Source organism: Sugiyamaella lignohabitans, chromosome B (assembly GCF_001640025.1).
Source record: "Sugiyamaella lignohabitans strain CBS 10342 chromosome B, complete sequence".
Taxonomy (NCBI): Eukaryota; Fungi; Ascomycota; class Dipodascomycetes; order Dipodascales; family Trichomonascaceae; genus Sugiyamaella; species Sugiyamaella lignohabitans.
Genome location: NC_031674.1, coordinates 1,723,716 through 1,750,646, shown reverse-complemented (window position 1 = coordinate 1,750,646; position 26,931 = coordinate 1,723,716). Strand labels below are relative to the sequence as shown.

General features: G+C 47.5%; 7 protein-coding genes across 7 annotated transcripts; 4 read left to right on the top strand and 3 right to left on the bottom strand.

Annotated features, from left to right (window-relative positions):
* Positions 1 to 141: 141 nt before the first annotated feature.
* Positions 142 to 2,676, bottom strand: PEP7 (Pep7p; the record flags this gene model as incomplete). The annotated part of the gene is made up of 1 exon (XM_018879507.1): positions 142 to 2,676. The coding sequence occupies one exon, from the start codon at positions 2,674 to 2,676 to the stop codon at positions 142 to 144; it is 2,535 nt and encodes an 844-aa protein (XP_018737418.1).
* A 1,131-nt stretch (positions 2,677 to 3,807) lies between these two features.
* Positions 3,808 to 6,126, top strand: AWJ20_2557 (uncharacterized protein; the record flags this gene model as incomplete). The annotated part of the gene is made up of 1 exon (XM_018879506.1): positions 3,808 to 6,126. One exon carries the CDS (start codon positions 3,808 to 3,810, stop codon positions 6,124 to 6,126), a length of 2,319 nt encoding a protein of 772 aa, XP_018737417.1.
* A 628-nt stretch (positions 6,127 to 6,754) lies between these two features.
* Positions 6,755 to 7,711, top strand: YNG2 (histone acetyltransferase YNG2; the record flags this gene model as incomplete). The annotated part of the gene is made up of 1 exon (XM_018879505.1): positions 6,755 to 7,711. The coding sequence occupies one exon, from the start codon at positions 6,755 to 6,757 to the stop codon at positions 7,709 to 7,711; it is 957 nt and encodes a 318-aa protein (XP_018737416.1).
* RPT6 (proteasome regulatory particle base subunit RPT6) lies at positions 6,940 to 9,866 on the bottom strand (the record flags this gene model as incomplete). Its single annotated transcript, XM_018879504.1, has 2 exons — positions 6,940 to 7,436; positions 8,720 to 9,866. The coding sequence occupies 2 exons, from the start codon at positions 9,864 to 9,866 to the stop codon at positions 6,940 to 6,942; spliced, it is 1,644 nt and encodes a 547-aa protein (XP_018737415.1).
* Positions 9,867 to 12,921: 3,055 nt separating this feature from the next.
* TIF4631 (Tif4631p) lies at positions 12,922 to 16,230 on the bottom strand (the record flags this gene model as incomplete). The annotated part of the gene is made up of 1 exon (XM_018879503.1): positions 12,922 to 16,230. The coding sequence occupies one exon, from the start codon at positions 16,228 to 16,230 to the stop codon at positions 12,922 to 12,924; it is 3,309 nt and encodes a 1,102-aa protein (XP_018737414.1).
* Positions 16,231 to 17,143: 913 nt separating this feature from the next.
* On the top strand, positions 17,144 to 18,400 carry MCA1 (Ca(2+)-dependent cysteine protease MCA1; the record flags this gene model as incomplete). Its single annotated transcript, XM_018879502.1, has 1 exon — positions 17,144 to 18,400. One exon carries the CDS (start codon positions 17,144 to 17,146, stop codon positions 18,398 to 18,400), a length of 1,257 nt encoding a protein of 418 aa, XP_018737413.1.
* Positions 18,401 to 24,938: 6,538 nt separating this feature from the next.
* GLO1 (lactoylglutathione lyase GLO1) lies at positions 24,939 to 25,976 on the top strand (the record flags this gene model as incomplete). Its single annotated transcript, XM_018879501.1, has 1 exon — positions 24,939 to 25,976. One exon carries the CDS (start codon positions 24,939 to 24,941, stop codon positions 25,974 to 25,976), a length of 1,038 nt encoding a protein of 345 aa, XP_018737412.1.
* Positions 25,977 to 26,931: the final 955 nt, after the last annotated feature.

Genomic DNA, 26,931 nt, shown 5'->3' with positions numbered 1-26,931 from the left:
CCAGATGTCCCCCCAACACCCGACTCGAGCGAAGCGAGAGGAGCCGTGGGGTCTGGGGCGAAGCCCCAGCCGCCGGAGGCATTGCACACCAGGTAGAAGAAAGTTGGCAGGAACAGTAATAAATAATAATATATAGCAGAGTTAGGTGATGACGTAGGAGCCAAGCACGGATTTGATTCGCGAGACTTCTTGTTCTAGGTCACGGAGGTTTTCCTCGAGAGGAGCAACTTCGTTGAATCTGCGGTGTGTTTTGGACTCGGAGATCATGTTCTCGACCATGAACTTCTGTTCTTCCATGACAATGAGTTGTTCACGGTACGATTGGATCTCGTCATCAGACAGTAGCGGTGTAGGTGGAACAGGAGTCGAAGTTGAGCTGGGATCCATGTTCTCGGAGATGCTGGAATTGCTGCTGCTCACTTCGGTAGAAGCAACAGCAGCGGCGGCGGCTTTATTGTGTTTAAGGGCTCGTGGAAGTGCTTTTAATGGTAACATGTTTTCTTGAAGATACTGGGCAGCTACCTGGTATATTTGTTTCTGGAGCCTTTTATCGGTTTCTCGTAATGCATCGGCAGTCAGCACTTTACGGGCCATGCTGTCGTATTGTGAAAATGACTGGAGCAGCTTGCGTCGTACAGTGGCTGCTTCGTCTAGAACTTGGTGGGGAGGGGGATTTTCGGGGTCGTTGAGTTTCATTAACATATCTTGGAATTTGGGAAGACTGATATCAATAGAATGTTTGATATGAGCCATGGAATCGTAGATTTTAAGCATATCAGGCCGGTCGGCTTGACCTTCGGCTTCAAAGTTTCGTTTGGCAAATATTGTTCGTTTACAGTCGCGGCATATTCGAATACCTATATCGTCGCGGCGAGGAAGCTGGTTCGTCCCATTATCCAGCTTATTGGAGAGGACACTGATTGGAACGTCTCGTGAACAGTCGGTACCCAAGTCGGCACACACGACTTGGCCACATACTCGACAGTGATGTTTTCGCAACGAGTAGCCAAACTTTTGAGAGCAAATAGGACAATTGTGTACATCCTTATCATTCTGCCATACAGCTACGTGATGTTCTATCGATTTCCTGCGTATGCTGGTCGTGTATGTAAACAAGCCCTCACCGAGATCAGCCAGAGCTCGTATTAGTCTTATCAACCGTTTTTCAAGCCGGTTCACTTCTAATTCGTTAATATCAACTTGTTTCTGTCGAACTTGTAGAAAATATGCCGACAGGTCATGAACGGTGCCCGAATGATCGTTATATCCTGGACGCGACTCATAACAAGTCTGACATACTCGACACCAGACACTGGATCCGCTGGTTGGATCGTGTCGGGCAGTTTGAGGAGCCAGTTTCATCTGGTACATGCTGTGTTCTCGACAGAACAACTGGCCACATTGTCGACAATGAATAGCACCATTTCGAGACACAAGGAGTTTGTCACAGGTCGGGTACGAGCATTTGTCTCGACCAGCAGGACCAGTGCCATGATTTTTCCAGTGTTTTCGAGTCACTGCTTCGGATTTATCTTGAACATTTCGTCTCGGAGTCGAACTACCACTTGCATTTCCGCCAGATCCCGTCCCAGCTCCAACTCCAGCGCCAGAACTGGTACCAGAACCTACTACTACCGATCTGTCGCTTCCACTGTCATCAAACAAATTCAAATTCAGCGACTGGCTAAACACTGAAGTGACAGTTTGCAACTGCTGGATCTGTTTAGCCTGTTCGACCTTTTTTCTGAACCAACCTTTGAGTTGCTCGTTCTCGGTCGGAGTCACTGTCTCGGAGTGGGCATCATCCAAATGTCTGTTCAGCTGAAGCAGTGACACCATTGAATCACCACAAATCGGGCACATCAGATCCGGGACTGCTGAACCAGTTCCCGAACCAACTTCCGAACCAACTCCTGAATCTGTCACTATCAGACTCGGTACATCATCTGACGACGTTGCCAAATCAAACGACGATGGAACCACCAATTCTTTAATACCATCTCCATCCAACCCAGAAAACCCAGATCCTGAAGCAGCCAGACTGGAAATATCATGCAACTGGTCTCCTATATCCATATTCGAAGAGCCACTGTGTCCATGGCTGCTACCACTACCAGAACCAGCACCAGCATCAGCACCACTCAAACCGTATCCCGAGTTGATAACAGACTCAAAACCTAGCTCACCACTTGGTCCATCTCTAAAACCATTAACATCATTCAAAGCAGGAGCTGATCCAGGAACCGACACTGGCAAGCTGGATCCTCCACTGGCTCTGGCGTGCTTATCAAAAGCCGGCTCCGGTACGATAGTAGTATCATCTGAAGTGATACTGGAGCTGACTGATTCGGAAAGTGACAGTTCACTACTGCTGGGAGGCGAGTCCACACGTTTTGGACTGGATAGTAACGAACCCACCAGGGGAGACTTGACTCCTGACAAATGCAAATTCTGGCTGTCCTCCCTACTGTTAGAGCCAGAGCCGCTGCCATCAGCACTGACTGGTGGAGTTGCCAAAGGCGACGATTTCAAAGGCGAAGTAGCAAACGGCTTTACACCCACACCCGTTCCCGGAGGCCCAAACACTCGCGAACGACGAGACATGACATGCTGGAACGGACTCTCAACTTTGGCAACAATAACTACTTCCAAAGACGTAATAAACGAGATCTCCATCTGCAATACCGCTCCTGTTCTCATATCCCCCTGGCAGCACCCGCGCGTAGGTAGCCGCGATGGGGTCGGGGGGTCTGCCTCCGGCGGCTGGGGCTCCGCCCCAGACCCTGGTTGCTCCTGCTTCGCAGGAGAGGTTTGGGGACCGGTCAGAGAAACGACTCGAGCGGAGCGAGAGGAGCTACCAGGGTCTGGGGCGGAGCCCCAGCCGCCGGAGGCAGACCCCCTGTCCCCCGGAGTGCGCAGCCGCACGGCCAGGGTTCATGCAGGTATGCAGCGTGGAGAGTTAGAGTGAGTTAGAGGGTGTTTTTGTTCAGTGATTAAGAAAAGGTTGTCCCGGTGAGAAGGACTTGAGCTGGTTCTGGTAGTGGGTCGGGGTCTGGATTCCATCGCTGGAGAGAGTGTGAAAAGCGGGAACAAAAAAGAGTGTGAAAAGAAGGTTCTCTGAGGGCTTTTTTGTACCGTTATTTCAGAATTGTCAGCCTCGAGAGTCCGGTGTCTTCTGCATTAAGTTTATTTGTTGTTGTTGTGGTTGTCGCTGCGACATCAGACATTATTCAGAACACAAAAGTTAAATCGGAATCTTGTGGAGCAGGAGGTTCGGTGGTCTGAGAAAAACTTCGATATCCAGTGGTCGAGCCGGTTTCGTGGTTGAACAACAACTGTAGACTAACAAGCTCCTGGACTAGGTCTCAAAGGCATAATCGGATTGAAAAGTGAAATTTCAGTTGGAAGTTCAGCTGAAAAGTGACACACCAACGGCAACTGTAAACAACTGCCGGGATTATATTGTGCGAAAGGCATTTTTAGGACCTTCTTGGGCTATTTTGGGTCATTTTTTGGTCATTTCCAGTTCATTTTAGGGTCGACACAAGTGTCATTAACAAGGGTAATTACAAAGACCATCTTTAAAGCCAAACTCGATATCATTTCAAATCACAGTCAAAAATTAATAGCCAGCTCAAAAGACATTAGCATGCTATAGGACAGGACAATCTATTGTGAGAGCAAAATACCATAGTCCCCTTCACTGCATACACAAGGACATTTTAACCGAGCGATCCATTCTCTGGCTCGAGTTGACTTTGTCACACAAATTCTTTGCAAGATATATATTTTCCATTCTTTTTTATTATGACTATTACCTACACTGACCTGGCATATTTTGACGACCTGCTGGTCGACTGCCTGATCGATCGGTTGTTCTATTGGGGGACCATTCGGAAAGTCCGAGAATATAAACCGATCCGAGGTATTCCCGAAAATGAGATTTTGCATATCATCCAACAAGAACTGATAAAACCAGAAAAACCCGTCGTTGCGAATGCAGTAAACCGGCTGGTTAGTTTACGGGCCATACAAAGTTTTCTGTCTCGGTTTCAAGACCCCTCGGTAAGAAATGAGTTTGACAAGCATGCTAAACGGTACCTACAAATCTATTTAAAAGACTGTGCATTTAATATCGAAGTTACGGATCGATATAAAGTGAGGACTAATAAGTCAGAAGCCTGTGTAGTAGCCAGGAGGCCATATGAACAAGGTGAGGATATTCGTTATTTAAGTGGATTTCTGGTACAACTGACTGATGAAGAGGAAGACGAGCTTAATCAAAGTAATGATAAAGACTTTTCAATTATTAATTCCAGTCGAAGAGGTCGGAACTGCCTCATGCTGGGTCCTGCCAGGTTTGTCAACCACGACTGTGAACCAAATGCTCGGTTTGTATCTGCTGGCATGAACATGTCTTTACATGCTAAACGACACATTTCTATTGGTGAAGAGATTACTGTAGGGTACGCGGAGAATTATTTTGGTAAAAACAATAAGGAATGTCTATGTGCGACTTGTGAGGGTCTTGAGAGAAATGGTTGGAAGTGCCAGAAGGAGGAGGATGTCGACTCGGAACCTGAAGTCGACACAGACACCGAGGTTCATACAGAACCTGAGGTTCCCACGGAATCAGAAGTTCATAGGGAATCTGAGGTTCATATGGAGTCTGAAGTTCATATGGAATCCGACGTTCACATGGAATCCGATGTACATACACAATCCGAGGTGCATACTGAGGGAGAGGCCAGCACCATCATAAAGACATACTATGAGACCATCGATTCAACTAGTGACAGTGACTCTAGTGACGGCAAGGACGAGGACGAGGACGAGGACGATGATGATGATATTCTAGTGACATCCAGCTCTGTGAATGGCGTGCTCAATGCAGAATCCAGTGCAAAGTCGATTGAACAAAATACCGGCACCAGCACAGTCACTAGCACAGTCACTAGCACAGTCACTAGCACAGTTTCTAGTACAAATACCAGCACAAACACTCGTAAGCTCACCAGTCAAATCAGGGAACTGCATTCTGAGTCAACATCAGCAATTGCATCAAGCTCTATATCGACCGTGACTTCAAATGAACCAAATACAAACCACGATCCTCTGAAACTAAAGATCAATCTGACCTCTTCCAGTACCCGGGGTTACAAAAGACAGTCGCTGACATTACCCAATCCCAAGTCGTTTTCACGAAATACGACAAGCTCGTCACCCTCACTATCTCCATCTCCTACATTATTCTCACCTCAACGGTCGAGTACACCCTTGTCACATACCAGTATCGAGCCAGAAGCGAGTTCCGAAAGCGAAGATAGCACCCCGACACCAGAAACCGCGGCAAAGAGAGCATTAAGACCACGCAAGTCCATGACGTTCAACTTCAGTCTTCGCGGCAAAACTACTACAGTGTCCAAAAACGCACTCTTCGAGGAATGTCAGACGCATCAGAAGAAATTCTACATGGAACCGTTTAAAGAAGAAAACAAACAGTCTGTTCTCAAATGTCACAACTGTAAAACACCGTTTATGCGACCCAAAGAAGAAAAACTGGTACTTCGCAATCTCATTAGAAACTACTGTCCCAGATGTCATCGACATTGTATACTATACAATGCATTCTGGCCCAGTATGAAGGAACAAGAAGATAAAATCGAAGTATATCGCAGTCCTTTTGACCATTCACACGACGACCTTGACTCTACTGACGACGACAATGATAATGACAACAGTCAGAACAGCAGTGATAATGACGACGATGGCGATGAAAAGAAACTTGTTTTTCAACGAGGTCGACGACGAAGACAACTCGCACCAGCAGTTTCGGACGAAATCAAACCGCCTGCTCCTCGCAGAGTATCAGTTTGGCTTGCAAAACGGCAAAAAGAAGACTCGGCCAAATCATCAACCAAAACCAAAACCAAAACAAATTCCTCTACCATCCCCCAAAAACGGACTATAAACAGGAAACCGCGAACCAAAAGAGCCAAAAAACTCAAACACGAGCACAAACCCACGCGAACCTCGTCCCGTATCAAACTCCAACGCATCGAGCAAGATCTCCCCCACACCCCCCGCCGCCGTCTCGCCTCACGCAAGCTCCTGGACTCAATGTAAATATTTATTCAACCTGTACTACCACCTCCACTACTCCTCTTCCCCCTCTGCCTCCGGCGGCTGGGGCTCCGCCCCAGACCCTGGCTGCTCCTCTCGCTCCGCTCGAGTCGTTTCTCCGACTATCGCCACACCTCTCCTGCGAAGCAGGAGCAACCAGGGTCTGGGGCGGAGCCCCAGCCGCCGGAGGCACACCCCACCCGCGTGAGCGGCTACCAGGGTAAGGAGACTGGTGAAGTAGGGATTTGTATTTTCTGATGTTGGAGAAGTGACGCAGCTGACTAACGGAACTCACCACCAGACAACAGCTACAAAACAAGTTTCACGATGGATGCGGCGTCGGTACTGGAGCAGTACGTGTCGGATTGTAAGTTGACGAACTTTTTTGCCCGGTTTGCCTCCGGCGGCTGGGGCTCCGCCCCAGACCCTGGTTGCTCCTGCTTCGCAGGAGAGGCGTGGGGACCAGGAAGAAAAACGACTCGAGCGAAGCGAGAGGAGCAACCAGGGTCTGGGGCGGAGCCCCAGCCGCCGGAGGCAGACCCCAACCACGCGTGGATAGAGTACTAATGAGCCAGTGACGAATTTGCCGGCGGAAATCGCGTATATTCTCGAGGAGATTGGCGATAAGGATATGAAGTTTTATGAGACGAGGAAACGGATTCAACAGCGCGATAACCAGATTCATAAGTTTATTCGGGCAAATGGGTCGTTGGCAGATAATCCGAAAGAGGCAGCGGCGTATCCGAAGATTCGCGCTGATTTCGAGAAGGCCATGGGTATCCAGCAGGCCAAGTGCGATCTCGCCAATACGGGGCTTTATATTATTTCCAAACAGGTCAAGAAACTGAACGACGATATTAAGAAACTCGAGGAAGAAGGACTTCTAGCACCAGCATCGCCATCGGCATCAAATGGTCTGTATTCCTCGTATAATACCGACTCGGCTCCGTCGACCAGACAGGGGTCGGTTCCGGCTGGTAGAGAGTCGACACATGGACCTGGCGCTACTAGTGGCAGAAGTGGTGCTCTTGCCAGTTCTAGAATGGCTTCTTCAACTGCTATTACTGCTGGAATATCGGGATCAGACAGGAAACGGGGTTCACCAGCTCCTGGCGCGTCACGGAGTTCCACTCCAATGGCATCAGCTCGGCCATCAAAACGACAACGTCTTGCAATGGTGGCAATGGATGATGATTTATCGACAGCAGCTTCGTCTCCAAATGGAGTTTCTGTTAAACATACATCGAACCGACCTCTTGGTGCTTCTTCTGCTGCTGTTATGAACAGCGCTAATGGATTAGGTGTCCCGATGTCTGGAGGTGTTGGCAGTCATAATGGCGGTCTAACGAGTGCTGTTCGTGAAGAAGAAGAGGTTCTTTATTGTACATGTCAACAGGTGTCGTTTGGAAACATGGTTGCCTGTGATAACCCCGACTGTCAGTACGAATGGTTCCACTACGACTGTGTCGGTTTGAAGGAACCGCCTTCCGGTACCTGGTACTGTCCTACCTGTACCAAAGAACGGAAAGAAGCCCGCGATGCCGGTCCCGACTTCAAAGACACCTCGTCCAACAAACGACGCAAGTAAATACTCTAACCAACTGGTCCTCTTACCAAACCTATTTCTATTTATTTATTTATTAATACCATCATCTTCCTCCTTTGTCGCCTTTTGCCTCCGGCGGCTGGGGCTCCGCCCCAGACCCTGGTTGCTCCTGCTTCGCAGGAGTGACTGGGACTGTGGTCAGCGAGGGGTAACCAGAGTACCGGGTGGTGAGTGAGACAGGGATGTGAGACAGGGATTTTTTGGGGGATCTAAGACGTTAGAGAGTGTGGATACCACTCCTGAGATAGCACAACCAAAATTTGTTGTGCTTTTATTATTCTGTCAGAACCCGTGAAGCTGCCCCTTCTGTCTCGATCTAACTAGAAACCTAATTATTAATTATCTATTAGATTAGTATAATATGTTTCTTAAAATGACTCGACTTGAGTTGGAGCTGGAGTTGTAGTTGTAGTTGTAGTTGTAGTTGGAGATGGAGATGGAGGCCTCACAACACACGCCTTAGATGGGTGTCTCACCGGATTTCTGGCATTTCCGACGTAACATATAATAAATTAATAATATTTATTTCCAGGGGCACTAGAGGACCACTTACTATATCAGAATGGACATCGAATCTCCCTGGTCCAAAAAGATTGGGAGAAAGCATATGACGTACCAAATAGCTTCACCTATCACCTCAAAGCACGATCCTCTCTCACAAGCATATGACGTACCAAATAGCTTCACCTATCACCTCAAAGCACGATCCTCTCTCACGACCCACCAGCAGGTCGAACCCTCTCCAGCCGGCCACGGTCCCAGCCACTCCTGCGAAGCAGGAGTAACCCGGGTCTGGGGCGGAGCCCCAGCCGCCGGAGGCAGAGGGGGGACAGAGGATGAAGAGGATTGTATTAGATAGGGAAAAAGACTATTTAAAGAACTTGGCGAGGGAGATTTGGCCCTCGTCGTTGCGGGACATAACCTTGGCCACGGCGAGCTCGAAGTCTTCTTGGTTGACGTGGATACGACGTTCACGGAGTGCGTACATACCGGCTTCGGTACAGACACCCTTGACTTCGGCACCGGAGCAGCCGTTCATTTTCTCGGCAATCTTGCGGAGATTGATGCCACGGGTCAGGTTCATAGATCGCGAGTGGATCCGCAGAATATCGGTACGGGCCTCAACAGTGGGTGGAGGGAACTCGATTTTACGGTCGATACGACCAGGCCTTAACAGAGCAGGATCTAGAATATCCAGACGATTGGTGGCCATAATGATCTTGATATCTTTAGAAGACTCGAATCCGTCCAACTGGTTTAATAACTCCAACATGGTTCTTTGTACTTCGGAATCACCACCGCTCGAACCCTCTACACGACTGGATCCAATGGAATCGATCTCGTCCATGAAAATAATACTGGGAGCATGCTCACGGGCCATAACAAACAACTCACGGACCATTCTCGAACCCTCACCGATATACTTTTGTACCAGCTCGGAACCGCTGACACGAATAAATTTACATTCGGTATGATGGGCCACAGCACGGGCCAACAGAGTCTTTCCGGTACCAGGAGGTCCATACAGAATTACACCTTTAGGTTGGGCAATTCCAAGTGACTCAAAAAGTTCAGGATGCTTAACAGGCAGTTCAATGACCTCTTTAATCTCCTTGATCTGTTTATCTAAACCACCGACCATGTCAAAAGTACTGTCAGGAACCTTTTCCACCATCATCAAAGACACCAGAGGATCCACTTTATTAGGCAAGATCTGGTGTAATTGGTACGAATCGGATCGCAGACACACTCGAAGACTGGGAGTGATCTTTTTAATATCGATATCCGACGCGATATCAACCACGTATTTCCCCTCGGGATGGACTTTAACAAGAACTTTTTCCTTTCCCATGACTTTAACCACTTCTCCAACATATGACCCAGGTTCTTGTAACAGTTGAAGTTCTTCCTTCAATAGACGCACTTTGGCATTAAGTGCGTTGCGCTGGGCCTCGAGACGTCTCAAGTTCTGGGTCTTTTCATTGATTTGAAACTCGGTTTCTTCAATTTTTTGTGCAAAAAAAGGAACCACGCCACTCTCGGCATTCGACTTTTGGCCACTAAGTTTAGTGGATCCGGTCGCATTACTGCTAGTAGCCGGTTGAGGCACTGACGAAGCCGCCACTGCTGTTGCCATTATATGATTCGTCGATACGTTACGTTAATAACGGATAGTAACTGGAGTTTTATAGATGTACTTTGTTGTACTCTGTAGTCAGAAGATGCTGATGCTAATTCAGGAGAACTTGATACCAAACTTGTCTCTTACACAGTACGAAAGTGGATTACGAGAAGCTTCTATCTCTCGTTTCTCGTCGTGTCTCGTCGTATGTCGTTTCGTTAACTGATAACTAAATCTGAATCTGGAATACCAAAACACTTAGCAAATGATTTTTGATTCTTTGATCTGATTCTGATTCTTCAATCTCTTCTCGACTGTCAAAAAATGTCTTCGATTCAGTCGTCGATTCAATCTTCGTTCGTGTTCTTCAATTCACTGGTCGTTCAATTCCCAACTCACTAAACCCTTTGTCACCTTCAATCTCAAATCTCAGGTTCTCAGGTCGTTTTAATTCGCTGTTACAATTGCTAACTTCTCAAATGCCACTCAGCTGTAGATATTACAAACACACACACTCTCTCCGAACTGTGCGTTGTGGACTCTTACAAACAAATGAGTATCTCCCGCCGCTGCTGCTTCTCTCTCCATCCATCCTCAGCCTTGCCTCTCTCTCGACTTGCCTCATTTACCCTTACCCACCGCCAAAATTACCACATTTTAGATCACACATCACGTGATCGTTATCAGGGAGCGAGAGATCAGCAGTTCCTGCTGGCTGGAGAATATAAAACCACGTTTCTCGCACCAACTCCGACACTCCATCAACCATTTATTTCTCAATAGTGAATTTTTTTCCTGGATTTTTTCTGCTGAACCAATTCATCCGTGTCGTCTCTGTTACCTGTGAAACTTTCAAAACAAACCCAGTCCATTCAATGCATTTCCAAAAGACACTGGCTCTGCTGGCCACGGCCCTGGCAATCCAGCTCGTTCAGGGGTATCTACAACTCTGCCGGTGTGATTGCGGCCTCAATTACACCGTCGTGCCTTTGCTGGGCCCTAACAAAGAACTCCTGACTTGTAACAACTGCACTCGCAAATTCTGCACCGAGCAGTCGCCGCTGTGCCAGAATCTGACCGACCCGGCGGCCGTGTCCACCTCGTGTTTCCGTAAGTGGGTGTGCCTCCGGCGGCTGGGGCTCCGCCCCAGACCCTGGTTGCTCCTCTCGCTGCGCTCGAGGAGTTGCGTTGGCGGTAGCAGCCAGTTTTGGGGGTTTTGGAGGAGGAAGGTGTGAATGATGTGCCTCATTTACTAACATGAATTGCAGAGCGCGAGTCCGTGAAGGACCAGTTTTTTATTTACTCGTTTGTGCTGATAACGTCTGTGCTGCTGGTCTACGCCGGAATTTCGCATTTCTCGGAAAAAATCAAGGCCGTAAGTCCCACAAGTGCCTGATTTATGCACAGAAACAGCCCTTCCAGGTGCTCCCGGACCCCCTAGCAACGACTCGAGCGAAGCGAGAGGAGCAACCAGGGTCTGGGGCGGAGCCCCAGCCGCCGGAGGCACACCCCCTCCCAGAAGTGAGGCAGCTAACGAGTGTAGATCTTTGGTATCAGGAGATGAGGGCCGCGAGTGACCTGTCGTCTGTGGGGCAGGTAGCGGCCGAGGCGACGAGTCAGGTTGCCAGGGTTTGTATGCTGGGTATTTATAGAGTGGGTTTCGTCTGAGCAGGTGAGCTAGTGACTTGGTTTCCGAACAGTGAGGGTCGGATTGAGGTGAAGCTGAAATGGCTGCTGAAAGGTCGAGAGAAGGGGATGCGAGTGACAAGGAGGAGTTTCTGGATGGGGTATGGCCGGACCCGGAACTGGACGAGCTGCTTATCAGCGCAGAGCGAAGGTTCAGAGGGACCTGGTCGTTTACTGTGTACCGGATGTTGGTGAATTTGGCGTTGATGAGCTGTGTGTTTGTGATTAAAAGCATTTTTTTCCTGCGGGATTTGGTGGCTCTAGGAGTGTCTGCGACGTACTTTTTCGTAATTATTCCTCTGGAGATTGCTCTACTGTTCTCGTATATCGTCATGGTTCTCATCACTCCAGACTATAAACGTGAAAAAAAGTCTGCTGGAAAATTGGCGAACAAGTCTCTTCTGTCTCGCGGCGCAGGGTTTACTGGCTGTGAGACCGGTGAGCTCGATTTTGGTGTGATCCACGAACTGTTCTGGAACAGAGCTCCTATCAGTACTGCTAACAGGTTCACAGGCCTGAAAATCCCCTGGCAGATCCATCAGCTCGGTCTTGACAAGGCTGTAGTTCACCGTCGCTCGCTGTTTCGGGCAAATACGTTCTACGTTTCGTCGTCGGTTACTTCTGACATTGCTCATGAAACTGATGTGTTTGTCACAGGTTGGCGGCCTGACGAGTCGTCTCCTGTTGCTGCCAGACGTGCTGCTGTTGCCAACGAACAAAACAGCTGGCTTGCGGATACTATCGATACGCTTCTGCCCGATATCACGAATCGAATCTGGGGCCGCAACTCGCACCCTCGATCCTATGCCGTTACGCTCTCTCGCAGCTCAAAACGACGCTCTTTCAACTCCTCTGCCGTTAATAAGTACCCCTACGGGACGCTGGGCAAATCCGACGAGCTCGAATTGACGCAAAATCCACACTCCAGCGACGAGAATGACCTCCAAACGACAGCACAACCCCGACGAAGGGTCCACTATGGCCGTCGCGTCGTCAAAAGACTCCACCATCTTGCTAATTACGCCGACGAGCATCCGTAGGGGGGTGGTTAGACTGCCTCCGGCGGCTGGGGCTCCGCCCCAGACCCTGGTTGCTCCTGCTTCGCAGGAGTGGCTGCGTTCGTGGTGGCTGGTCGATGCTTCTTCTTACAATATAGCAAATATAACATAAACAAATAGTTCAAAAGGTACGTAAAAAAACTTTTGGGCCGAACCTGCATATACACGTAGTAGCGGGAGCTCAGATCTAGACGGGGATTATTTTATATGCATTCAAAGTGTCTTGCCAGCGTCTCTCTCGTCTCTTTTTTTGTTTGTGACGAGTCGACAGAGGCTCATCCTTTGGTCGCCTGCCTGGTGAGACGACCGTGGATGGGGTGACAAACTTAGTCTTGGGTTTCAGCAGCTTCAGACGTTGCAACAGCAGCAGTTTCTGCGGTTGGCTCGGTCTCAGATGGCTCACTGCTAGTGGCACTGGCAGCAACGGGCTTTTCTGGCGAACTTTCAGCAGATTTCGTAACTGACTCGCTGGAAACAGATGCAGCAGCAGCAGAAGCTGAAGTGTCTTTAGTGTCCTCTTCGTCACTCTTCTTATCATCCTTGCCAGACTCCTCGTCAGAATTCAGGTGCTCAAAGATATTGGCCCGGGTGTTCTGACTGGGGGTTCTAGATCCTTCTTTAGACAACGAAAGACCAGCTGACGAGGTAGATTTTCGGCTACTTCCACTACCACCGACATCTCTGTTTAACATAGACGAAGGGCCAAGGGTCTGGTGACCGCTCTGGCTTCGGATCATGCCGATTTTACTCAGATCTCCGGCCATCATATTACTGGATCTCAACGAGTCGGATCGAGCATCGCCACGAGCATCTCCTCTGTATGAACCTCCTAAACCACGACCAGAACGGTTGTTACGAACTTGTCTAGCAGCTTCTTCAGCTTGTTGCTTACGAGCAGCCTCATCGTGGATCTCGGAAAGGGTCTTGGGACCCTTGTCAAGTCGCTTGTTCTGCCATTTCGCCTTTCTCAGATCGAGAACGTCCATAATCATGAACTTCAGACGACTGGGCAAACCCTCCTTCTTGCGGAAAAAGTCCATTCGTTCAAAGTAGTACTCGAAATGCGTCTTAAGAGTAGTAGTGGCTTCTAAAGTACCTCCCACAGTGGTCATCAATTGACAAAGTGATTCAATAACATCCTCACTAGGGTCGTCTTGACTACACAGTTTGGTGATACAAGCATGAATGATCTTCTCCGACAACAGCTCCAACATGTACAATTCACCAATGAAACGAATCAAACCAAGACCTCTTCTCTTGGCAGTCACCATGACATAATACTCATCGGACATGACCTCGGGGTCAATAGCTGAACCGTCAGGGTTGGTTGGCAACTTGTCAGTCCAACCACGTTCAAACTCTTCTTGACATCTGGTAAGCAAATACTTTCTGAAAAGAGCTCCTCCCTTAACTGGATTGTTCTTAGCATCCTTGACATTCTCGTCTTCAATGTCCTTGTCAACCTTAGATGTCATTTGACGACAGAATTGTGCATACATTTTCGACCAGTGAGGTTCATCTACAGCCTTGGCAAATGTCAATTCAATTACCTGTCTTAAAGTACGACCGTCCTTCTCCTTCTTGGATTGATCAGTAATTTCCATGATTTGCTGAGAGATACGGTCAAAGTTCTCAAGAGTCATCTTATTAAGAAGAGAGTTGACCTTTCTTTGCACCTCTTCGGGCGATAATAATGCATTTTCGTCAGCTGGCTTAGCAGTTCGTACTTTTGGTACCCAAGCATTGGCTGATCTGACAAGCTTCTCAGCAGGAGCAGCTGGTGCTGCTGGGGCAGATCCATCATTAGGACCGTTATGACTGCCATGAGCACCGCCATGGTCTCCACCACGGTTCGATCCTTGTCTGTCACCACCACCTCTTCTCTTGGATGAACCTTGTCTACCACTCTTAGAACCCATTGAAGCGCCGAGATTGGTCGAAGAAGACATTCTACTGAGTCCCTTGTGACCACCTCCCATGTTACCACCAAAAGATCCAGAAACATTTCTATCACCCATGTTACGGAAATTACCACCCGAGCCAAATGAGCCCATAGCTTGCTGGCTGTGGCCTCCAACGCTCATATTACGCATAGAACCACTTCTAGCAAACGAGCCCTTGGAAAACGACTTACCACCAGCACCACCGCCAACATTTTCAAGGTTCATAATGTTCTTAATAGCCTCCCAGTTATCACGAGGAGGGAAGTTGACTACCGATTGGAACTGTAGCAAGAAGTCAATGTCGTATATGAATGCATTAACGGAACGGGTACTAGGAGGGGTAATGCCATTAGGATATGTGAAGCTGCTGACTTCCTCGCTACTAGGACGAGTAGCTTTAGCAAGTTGAGCAGTAGCCGCGGGGTTGGCTGTAAAAGTAGGAGCAGGAGCAGCAGCAGCAGCAGGAGCGCCAGCAGGACCAGGTCCGGCTCCAGCAGTTGGAGGAACTCCAGCAGCTGGTCCACTAGGAAGCTGACCAGGAATGCGATTCGAAACACGACCATTCAATGAATCGGCACCAGTAGCAGCACGACCAGCAGCCACTGATTCTGTGGTCTCACCAGTAGCAGCAGCAGCAGTAGCACCAGAAGAAGAATCAGTAGCTGTAGTAGCAGAAGCAGCAGTGGCAGCAGCAGAAGCATCTTCATCGGCCTTTTTCTTATCAGCAATAGCCTTTTCAGCAGCAGCCTTTTCAGAAGCAGCCTTTTCAGCAGCAGCTTTTTCAGCAGCGACCTTTTCAGCAGCCTCCTTTTCAGCAGCTTCTTTAGCCTCTGCTTCTTTACGAGCTTTTTCGTCGGCTTCACGTTTAGCCAGTTCCTCTGCCTCGCGTTTTTCCTTCTCTACACGATCAAGCTCGGCTTTCTTTTCAGCCTCGGCAGCTTCTTTCTTCATTTTTTCTTCTAACAGTTTCTGACGAATCTGTTCTTTGAGCTGGTTCTGAATCTTGACAGGACTTGTCGATCTGGCAGTAGTTGGAGAACCAGCGATTCCAATCGACGAAGCAGCTGGTTTAGGAGATGCACTAACAGGTCTTGGCGAGGCACTTCCACTGGATAAACTGCTATGAGCAGCGGGAGAAGGACTCGACACCGTAACAGGTTTATGAGCACTCAAATCAATAGGTTCATGAGTATAAGGATCTATCAACTTGATAGAAGCACCTTTAACCGGCTGAGTTCTGGTAGGAATAGGAGATCCATGAACAAGACCAGGACTGCCAGGAATTGGCACACCGCCAGCTCCACGAGAAGTGTCTAAAACAGCTGGCAAATGACCAGGGGACCCTGTAGCAGCATAGTAAGCGACCTGACTTCCCTGTAGCGGACCAGTGTAGAAACCGTATGCCGCGGGCTGATACATATCGTACGGAGAAAAACTGTGGCCAGCAGCAGCAGCAGCAACTGCCTGAGGAGATGCCACGTACTGTTGATAATGGTGCTGCTGCTGATGTTGGTGATGTCCATGGTGTGTATGTTGTTGTTGTTGTTGTTGTTGCTGTTGTTGCTGTTGTTGCTGTTGTTGCTGTTGTGGAAGGGGTTGCTGACCCTGACCAGCTACAGGACTCGCGCCCTCACCACCGGCAGGGGCACCAGAACCCGACTGGCCTCTTCCGCCTCGATAACCAGACGACATATTAAGCCACTTCACGAGTTAGTACTCACTTGACACACTTCTGACGGGGGACCAATGCCTCCGGCGGCTGGGGCTACGCCCCAGACCCCACAGCTCCTGCTTCGCAGGAGTCTTGCGAGCCCAACCACAAAACGAAACCCCACGAAAACTCCTGCGAAGCAGGAGCAACCAGGGTCTGGGGCGGAGCCCCAGCCGCCGGAGGCACGTCGCCCTCCCCCGTGAATCCACTTACCAAATATTTTTTTTCCAAAAAATCTTCCCAAAAAAGTACCTACAAACCACACGTTTCCTTCCCGAAGCTGAATCAGTCAACGGCGTACTTGTGTGTAGAGTCTGAGGTTCTGTAAAGGGGTCCCAGAAAATTTGGTTTTCTTGATTTGAAAATTTCAAAAAATCAAAAAACCTGTCTGTCCTCACCTGCTGCTTATTATTTTCGGTATGAATTTTTTTCTGCCGCACCATCCTCCCCTCCTCTCGTTCAGCCGTGCGGCCAGGGGGGGTCAGGGTGTGCCTCCGGCGGCTGGGGCTCCGCCCCAGACCCGGGTTGCTCCTGCTTCGCAGGAGATGCGTGGGGAATGCCGGAGAAACGACTCGAGCGCAGCGAGAGGAGCAGCCAGGGTCTGGGGCGGAGCCCCAGCCGCCGGAGGCAGCACCCCCGCCCCTGGTAGCGGGGGCCGCGCGGCTGAGTGAGGCGGGTGGTGATCGGGGATTATCTGGTGAAGAGCGAGGGTCGTATTTCGAGTGGTGAAGAGCAGGCTGAGTGAATTGTTTCGCGATCGGGTTTGAGATTCGAAAGGGTTTGGAGATATTTACAGATAGGAGAAGAACCTGGTACAGTCAATTGATATTTGACGTCGATATTTGACAGCTGAAGTGATATTTGAAGTGATATTTGAGAGTGACAGCAGACCAGATGTCGTATCCCGGACAGCAGCATAACAGCTACGGTCACCATGGATCCAGTGGTGGTGGCGGTGGCGGCTACGGACCACCTTCGGGCCCTCCTCCTCAACAGGGCGGTTATGGAGGTGGTTATGATAGCAGTGGATATGGTAGCAGCGGCGATTATGGCCCGCCATCGGGCCCTCCTCCTACAGGACCGCGTCCTGATTTTGGTGGAAGTCATAGCAATGGTGGTAGCCAGTATTCGAGTTATGGACCTCCTTCAGGGCCACCTCCAGGATCGCATCCTGGCGAATATGGCCACAGTGTTCCTACGAACCAGATGCACAGCTACGGTCCAAACGACCAGCTCCAGTACCAATTGTCCGACTGTTCAGGCAAGCGCAAGGCTTTGTGTATTGGTATCAACTATATTGGCAGTAAGAACGCTTTAAGAGGCTGTATCAACGATGCTCATGCCATTTCTGCTTATTTACAAGACCGTCATGGATATAAGAAAGACGATATGGTCATTTTGACCGACGACTCGCGTGACCCACGATCTATTCCTACTAAAGAGAATATCCTTCGTGCTATGCAATGGCTGGTTTCTGGAGCTCAAACTAATGATACTTTGTTTTTACATTATTCAGGCCATGGTGGTCAAACTCGTGATTTGGATGGTGATGAAGACGACGGATTTGATGAGACTATTTATCCTGTGGACTTTGAACAGGCTGGTAATATTGTCGATGATCAGATCCACGATATAGTGGTTCGTCCATTGATGCCAGGAGTGAGACTGACTGCCCTTTTCGACTCTTGTCATTCAGGATCTATTCTGGATCTGCCCTATTTATACTCGACCAAGGGACTATTGAAGGAGCCCAATTTGGCTAAAGACGCTGGTATGGGACTTATGGGCGCTGTGACCTCGTACTCACGAGGCGATCTGATGGGAGTGTTCAATAGTTTGAACTCCGTGTACAAGAAAGCCACCACAGGCGGGCGAGCCAACGAAATCACCCGTCGAACCAAGTTCTCGCCAGCAGACGTGATCCAACTATCTGGCTGTAAGGACGACCAAACGTCTGCCGACGCCGTTGAAGGCGGCACTAACACCGGAGCCATGTCGTACTCGTTCATCGAGGTCATGAGTCAGAACCCCAATCAGTCCTACATCTCACTACTCAACAACATGCGCCAGGTCATGGCCCGCAAGTACACTCAACGGCCCCAGCTCAGTTGCAGCCATCCCCTCGACATGAACCTCCACTTCATGATCTAGTCTTCTCTAACTTATATATATTACACTTTACACACTTCTGGCGGGGGGTCTGCCTCCGGCGGCTGGGGCTCCGCCCCAGACCCTGGTTGCTCCTGCTTCGCAGGAGTTGACAGGGGGAACTCGACGCAACGACTCGAGCGAAGCGAGAGGAGCAACCAGGGTCTGGGGCGGAGCCCCAGCCGCCGGAGGCAGCACCCCATCCTGGGGTTTACTCGTGTACGATGTGGTCGAGCAGCTGTTCGGAGAAGTGGGTGATTTGCTGGAAGTTCGTTTCAAAACCTTGAGACCCGCCGTAGTACGGGTCGGAGACTGTTTTGTTGAACGATTTGTCTTTGCGGAAGTCGCCGAACATGTGTACTTTAGTCGAGCTGGTGGCTGGTTTGAGTCGCAGAAGGTCTTCGTAGTTGCTTTCGTCCATGCCCACGATGTAGTCGAACTTCGCGAAGTGGCTGGCGTTAATTTGCTGGGCTCGGTGGTTGACGACAATACCGTGATCGCGACACACTTTCGCCGACCGCCGGTCCGCGTTCTCGCCGACATGATACGCTCCGACTCCAAACGAGTCGATAGTCGCGAACCTGTCCTGGTACCCGGAAGTGTTGACCACGTGTCGAAACACCGCCTCGGCCATGGGCGACCGGCAGCTGGGCTGTTAGTAGGGGGTCGGGGGGCTACCTCCGGCGGCTGGGGCTCCGCCCCAGACCCTGTTTGCTCCTGCTTCGCAGGAGTTGACGGGGGGATGGGGAGTGAAATGACTCGAGCGAAGCGAGAGGAGCAACCAGGGTCTGGGGCGGAGCCCCAGCCGCCGGAGGCACGTGGCCACGGGGTGACTTACATGTTGCCGAGACACACAAATGCCACCGAGACTTTGCGTTCGGGGTTGTTAGTGCCAGTCATGAGGTTTGATGTGGTGGTTGGACTGCCCGATGTCGTAAGTGGTGAAGTTGGTTTGATTGATGCAACTGTAGGTTTACGCGGCTCAGTTTATACTGGGTGGCTGTTTGGGTGTTGCTGGATGTGCTGTGATGGCCGTGGTTGTTAGTGGAAATTGGTCGGCAGTGGGAGGTTGAACTGAGGTTGCTCGAGTACTGCCGATGTAACGACCGTATAGAGACACATCTGGAATTTTCAGGGGGTTTGTAAACAGATAACCAGTCGATTACCCCTGAGTGATCGGCAAAAATGCTGATCGGCCCGGTATTAGCATGCAGATCAATTCATTTACCCCAGTCAAATCGACCTTCTCCTTATTCGATCTCAATAAAAGTAGGATATTTAGTTTCTGTCAGATGTCAGTTATTATATGAACTGTTTTATATCTTGTGGTAATTGTTCAATATCGAGTAAGAGCCGGCTAGATATGCATAGACCCCGTTATATGAATAGAGTGGTGACAGTTGTGTCGATCTCAGCGTGCAAGCTTATTAGTCCTTATATTAAATAAAATGAAGTTTCATTCTAGTGAAAGCTTTTGACACATCACCCGATGCTGACCAATTCCCTACACCCGACTCGAACGAAGCGAGAGGAGCCACGGGGTCTGGGGCGGAGCCCCAGCCGCCAGAGGCACATGTGTCTGTCGCGTATTCTGTGAAAGTAGGGCTCCGCTCCCAGACCCTGGTTGCTCCTGCTTCGCAGGAGTTCGCATTGGTGTTAGTTACTGGGGTTTTGGCTCTGTAGTGACCTCATGTGATTTATTTAAATGCCCAAGCGCTGTTTTTCAGGCACATCGTTAATTTGATTGGAATCTCGCTTTACCACCCTTGGGCTAGAGAAGAAATGGCAGTCATAAACCATGTCTCTATATAACAGTTGATGGTTACCCAAAGTAATAAATTAATACTGTGAAGAACTGACAGTAACAAATACTTTACAGGTTTGCTTTATCGTTAAGGCTACTAGATAAAATTGATGGCCACCTTGAATATAGCCTAGGAGAGTCTCACAATACCCCTAGTAAGTTGGCTACTCAACAATTCTTCTAATTGTTCCCTTTACTGAACTGCTTCTAGAAGAGACCACCAGAACCTAGAGTATTGAATTTGAAGATGTGGTGACCCCAGACTGAGAAATAGAGTTTCTACGATAAGTGATCGCAACACGGAGACGAGTTTTCACTAACTTCTTAATCAATAGGCCTTGTCTCTAAAACCTATTTTATCATATCTTTCAGGTTTATTCGCATAGCGACCAAACTTTGCAGCTTCATTCTCAAATTAAACGATATCTTAGTTGTATCAACATACTTCCTAGAGGAAATTCGATTGTCTTTGAGCAGTGGGACCGTCGACAAAACGACTCGAGCGCAGCGAGAGGAGCTACGGGGTCTGGAGCAGAGCCACAGCCGCCGGAAGCAGTTCCCATGTCCCGGCCCTGGCCGCAGGCTAAAGTTGGGGAACGGTACAGTCGAACCGCCTTATCGGCTTATCGCTGCAGGGTCCTCTTGCATGGTGCATTATCGCGATCGACAATACTGTCGATCATATGTGACCATTCGCAAGTAAATTAGGAAATACAAGCACAAATTAATATAAGACAAGTTCATAATGGTAATTCAGACTTGCCAGAGTGTTCTGAAATTGTTAGAATCAATATACCCAAAAGAATCGCGAGCGGACTTCAGAGAAGTCACGTGCGTCATGTTCGTTATACGCGTTGACGCCGGGACCAGCACTATACCGATGCTTCCCTTACCACATGACCTCTCCGCATAATTAAAAAGCGCCATAATTTATAAATTAAAAGTATATATACAGGGGCTGCTGCCCCGTCTGATACTTTTTATCTTTATCTTTGACACAACGTTTGACTCGCTGAACAATTTGGTTACATCGAGATTTTGACGTTTTGAAGATCACCCCGTGTTTGCGCCGCTAGTAACTGATTGTTTACTGGATTATTTTTATTATTTTTATTATTATTGTGTTTTTTATTTTGTGATTGTTTCGATTGTTTTGATTGTTCTCATCATATTAGTTTCTGGACTACTGGTGCAATCATGACGAACGAAATTGAGACCCCTCTTGTTGCCAAGCTCTGCTTGATTTATTCCATCATTTTTTTCTTTCTCTTTGTTGGTTATCTCGTCTACTGCTTCCTCTATGTCCCGTACCCCGATCGTGATAGTACCCCTGAGATTGTCCGCCAACCATCCAAACCCCAACCGACTGTGGGAGATAAACTGGTGGTCGGAGCTGCTTCTGCTCTTGGTAAAGCAATGGGTAAAACATGCCTGGTATTCTCCGCTGGTGGGAATCATGCCTACCGCCGTCAGAAGGTTGCCAAGAATTCGAGAACAGGAACAATTCTTGCTTCTGAGCAGACAAACAACACTGATACTGTGGACCAAATTGACAAATCACAACAGAAGGCAATTGTATGCACTTCATCCTATGTGAATTCTGTGATTCCATCTATCACTGCATCCCAGAATCCAGCCATGTCGCCATTACAGGCATTGGCAACTCCTGCCCTTGAAGTGTCACCATTACAGACACAGGCAATTCCAAAGAAGAAGAAATCCGGAATCAAACGATTATTCAAGAAGTTGAAGTTCAAGAAACATTCCTCTAAAGATTCCACCGAGGTTACGTCCATATCATCTGAGTCATCTTCTTCCGTTGAAACGACAACCAAACCCAGAAAGTCTTTTCTCAAATTCAAGAGACTTAAGAAGTTCTTCAAGAAGAAGTCATCATCCCAAGTCACTCAGTAGTTCTGTCGTTCGTCTCATTAATTCCTTTAGAGACCACATGGAACGTAAACAAACTTTTTTTTTGGCATTACAATTTCATTCACTCCCCGGAGACACTCTTCAGTCTCTACGTCAATGTCACTATCAATTTACCCGGTACTTCAGTTGTCCAGAAATTAGACAAACTTTGGATATTGGCAGCATCTTCCCCCTAAGACTAGACGTGTCGCGATGTGGTGTCCTGTCGCTTGACTAATCTAGATCTGGTATTGTCATCCCGAGGCATACCCTGATGTTCCGCCAGTTCCTTAGTTTCACCATCCAGTTTCATTGCACGCACTAGCATCTTCAACTACTCTCATATCCGAGTACTATTTTCGGATCTTGTAGCACTAGTCGGTACTCCATGTCCACTAGGAAGTCTAGTCAATGAGCGTGCTTTTTTTTCCATCCATTTATTTGTCTGATTTGTGCTTGTGGGAGCGCTGGAATCTGAGTACCTAGTGAATTGATTAATGTGGAGTTTCGTTATTACCTGGGCCGGGCCCTTCTACTACCTTGTATTAATATAATAATATTATTAATTTCTTCAATTTAACTTTGAATTGCTAGCTCCGTTCTAGCTTTTTCAAGTATCATATAAATATACCTCCGAGTTCGGGAGAGAATGTGATGTACATGTGCTTTTGCCATCGGCTGCGCTTTTCTACGACGAATTTGACTTTGTATAATAGTATGCTTCTTTTAGTCCCATACGGTCTATAGTACTGAATACATATCATATTATTCATGAATCTGATTATAAAATGTTAATCTTAATAAAATTATTACATAGCTCAAGTAAAACTAATATTAATATTTAAAATATCAGCATTTTTAGATGTCTGTTCAAATCAGACCTAGTTCGATATATTATTTTTATAAATTTATATAATAATTATAAAAGTTTAAATATCTATATCTAACTAACTTATTTAAGATTTAGTATACACAAAAATATAAAAAATTAGAATATTTTACGGAGCTACTTGAGCAGCCATCTGTACCTTTTTTCTAATGAATAAAGTAAACCATTAAGGCTCCTGGTGAGTTTCGTACTGGTTCGAAATGCCGGGTAACTTTGCTGTGTTGATATTGTTGGCAGATGAAGTGCAAGTGCACCTAAGGCATAGTATTGAAAGTTCAATATATTCAGCAAATTGAATTCATTTCCAGTCTAATACAGTCAATTCTACCTTCCAGACTACTAGACTCAGCCATATGGGGTCTTCTCGAATAATGAGTTCGGTTGGGTTTCACACAGTAATTTGGGTAACACTAATTCTCTAAAAGGCGGGTAACACACACATGGGACACATGGGACCCCGTTCACGGGTTCATTAGCATTCCCACTCGACAACGTGGGTTGATTCATGAAACAAACTATCCAGAATGAATTTCCAGACTAATATCTCCAGTAAATTACGCTCAAATAGTAATTTCAGTGAATAGCACCGGCTCTGGCTGCTCATAGACACAAGAGTGCAGATTTGATGGTGCAAGTGATCAGTTTAAGCTTTCCCGAAAAGTACCTCCAGACGGTCGAATTCAACTATTTCAGTCCATGGAATGAGCTCTCCAAGGTCAATTGACCAAACCAAAGTCGCCAGTTGATCGTGTTCAATTGGTATGGCCACCCGGTCGCATGGACTCTGACTCAGGATTCAGCCTGCGTGCAAGCGAATCAACATGAGCTTTCCTGACAAATAGCGTTTATGATAGTCCAAGCCATGCGTAATGAGATACAAATAAAATAGTTTCATTTATAAAATAATTCATTTCCATTGATTCGACTGTCATGGTTAGGTATTCAAGGAGTAATTCAAGTTTAACGATGTCGCCAACTTTGTCTGCCGGGTAAGTGGTATATGTTCCAAGTTTTTCTATTTATGTACATTTTTCTTGTTCCTGTTAAGGCTCCTTTTTAGTTTTTCTAAATTTCCATTTTATTCTTCAGAATTAGAGACTATTCTTGACTATCTATCAATCTTATCAATGTTTTAGCAAATTTGTTGAATTCTCTTAGAGGAAAACAAGAAAGTCGGTCGATATCAAGCGAAGTTAGTGTAATGAAATAAACTGTTGGAAATGTCAATCCCAATACATCTAGCCAATTGGATTGATATCCATAAGGAGTCCAATAATTCCTGTTACTGACATTTAATGCCACTTTACAGACTATTTCCACCATATGGGGCAATCTCATGTGACAAGTTTGGCTAATTACTACCAGATAACCTGTCGATTACCCCTGAAGGATCGGTGAAAAACGCTTATCATCCCGCTATTAGCATGTCGATCGATTCATTTACCCCGGTTAAATTCAACTTCCCATTATTCGATTCTGAATAAAATAGATACACCCGTTTCTATAACGATTCCATTGTTGTACGAGGGAGTTTTCATCTTGTTCTAAATCCTCAGTGTCAAGAGAATAAATTTTGAAAATGTTTGGTCCCCGTTATATGAATAAAACGTAACTGATGAGCCGATCCCAGCATGCAACCTTATCTATACGAACAGGCCGATTTTCTTATTAAATAGGCAATTCCACCAGCTTCTTCCATCCAATCAACCTCTTTGACCCCGCATGGCATTGAGCCAATTCCCACGCACGACTCGAGCGAAGCGAGAGGAGCCGCGGGGTCTGGGGCGCAGCCCCAGCCGCCGGAGGCAGGATCCCCCACCAGCTAGCCGCCGTGCAGCTGGGTGGGGGTGGTAATGTATAATTAGGGCCGATCAGATAGGTTGCGGTTGCTCGAGCAATATCGAACGAGAGGAAGTTCGTCAGATACTAATAACTTGATGGCATTGAGAAGAGCCCAATTAATAGCAAAACAGTTGAGAACCGTGACCACGAGTGCAACGAATAAGATGGCTTCAGTTTCGACAGTTCCCTATGCGTTGAACCACACCATGTTCCGTATAAAGGACCCCAAGGTTTCGCTTGATTTCTACAAGAAACATTTTGGTATGGATCTGGTGGCCACTTTGCCAGTCAATGAACTGGGGTTCACCAATTACTTTTTGGCTTTCAATGGAGCCAAGGCTCTTTATAAAGACAAGCCCTGGTACGAGCGCGAGGGTGTGCTTGAGTTGTGTCATAACCACGGGTCTGAAAACGATTCTTCTTTCAAAGCCAATAATGGCAATGTTGAACCTCATCGTGGATTCGGTCATATCTGTTTCTCTGTAGACAGACTCGAACCATTGTGTGAGAGTCTGGAAGCTGCTGGTGTCAAGTTCCAGAAGAAATTGTCAGACGGTCGTCAAAAGGATATTGCTTTTGCTCTTGATCCCGATGGATACTGGATTGAACTTGTTGCTAACAAGACAATTGCCGAGGCTGATAAACTGCCAGCTGGCGATTTGTCCCGTATCCGTTTCTACCACACTATGATCAGAGTCAAGGACCCAGTTAAGTCGCTCAAGTTTTACGAAGAAACTCTTGGTATGGTTCTTTTGCGTACTAACGAGGTTCCTAATGCCAAATTTAATTTGTATTTCCTTGGATATAACAAGGACCCTAATTTTGTACGCAATTCCGGAGAAGGTATCTCGGACCGCGAGGGTGTACTCGAATTGACCTGGAACTACGGTACCGAGTCCGACCCCGACTTCAAGTACCACACCGGTAATGAGCAGCCCCAGGGATTTGGACACATTGGAATCACCGTTCCCGATGTCGACGAGGCCATGGCTAAACTCGAAGCCAAGGGTGCCACCATCAAGAAACGCCGAACCGACGGCAAAATGAAATTCATTGGCTTTGTCGCCGACCCTGACGGATACGCCGTCGAGATCCTCCCTCGCGCCGATTTCCCTGAAAAGATCGTCGAGTAAATACTTCTCTAACCCGTTTGTTTCTTCATCCTATTTCTGCGGACCTGCCTCCGGCGGCTGGGGCTCCGCCCCAGACCCCGCTGCTCTTCTCGCTTCGCTCGAATCGAACGGGGGGGCCCGTCTCAGGCTGTTGTAGCCCGATCGCACTTTCGAAGATTCGAGTTCCTTAATTTGTTTGTTTCTCTGCTGTTCTCGGTTTAGCTAATGATTAATAACTTGTGAGAAAACGTCAAGTAAAATATATTGATAAGTTGAACAAATAACTTTCTGTGCGTAAAATTGTTCCGTAGTAGGGGATGCTGGTCTGTTGCATTTTTCGAGTCGGAGAAAAGAAAATTAATTTTGTAGCAGGGTCGATTGAAAGAAGAAATTGGACCATCGACGTGAGGCCCTTTCCCTCGTCCATGTACCCTTTCAAGTAAACCACCTCCAGAAATTGTGGGAGAAGACAAACACTACTCTTGCTCAATCTTTCTACAGCAACCACAGAGATCTAGTCAAGAAACTGGATGAAATCAAAAATACCTAGATAAGATACTTTTATAAGCAAATACATAATACATGACTCAATAACAAGAGCAACCCACGATAAAACCTTTTTTTATCTGTAATTCAAGGCCACAGCTGATTCTTGGGCTATGAATGCAGTGAAAAAATCCACTGATCTGGAGACTTTCGGGACTTTGTAGCAGGCTGACAAAAAGATCAATGAAGCCAAAATTGGTAAGTTTTAAAGATCTACCAAAACATCGTTGTCCTGTCAATCTATACAGAGATAAGTTTTACCTGTAAGTTATAGTAGGGATTGAAAACATACTAAAAGAGATTGCTAAGAGAGTTTTGAGGTAAACTACAAAAAAACATGACAACTGAAGAACCAAGCTCAATAATCTCGCTGGCCTAACATTCCCAAAAATAAGAGACGATCAGCTTTCTACAATTGAAAAAATTCAAA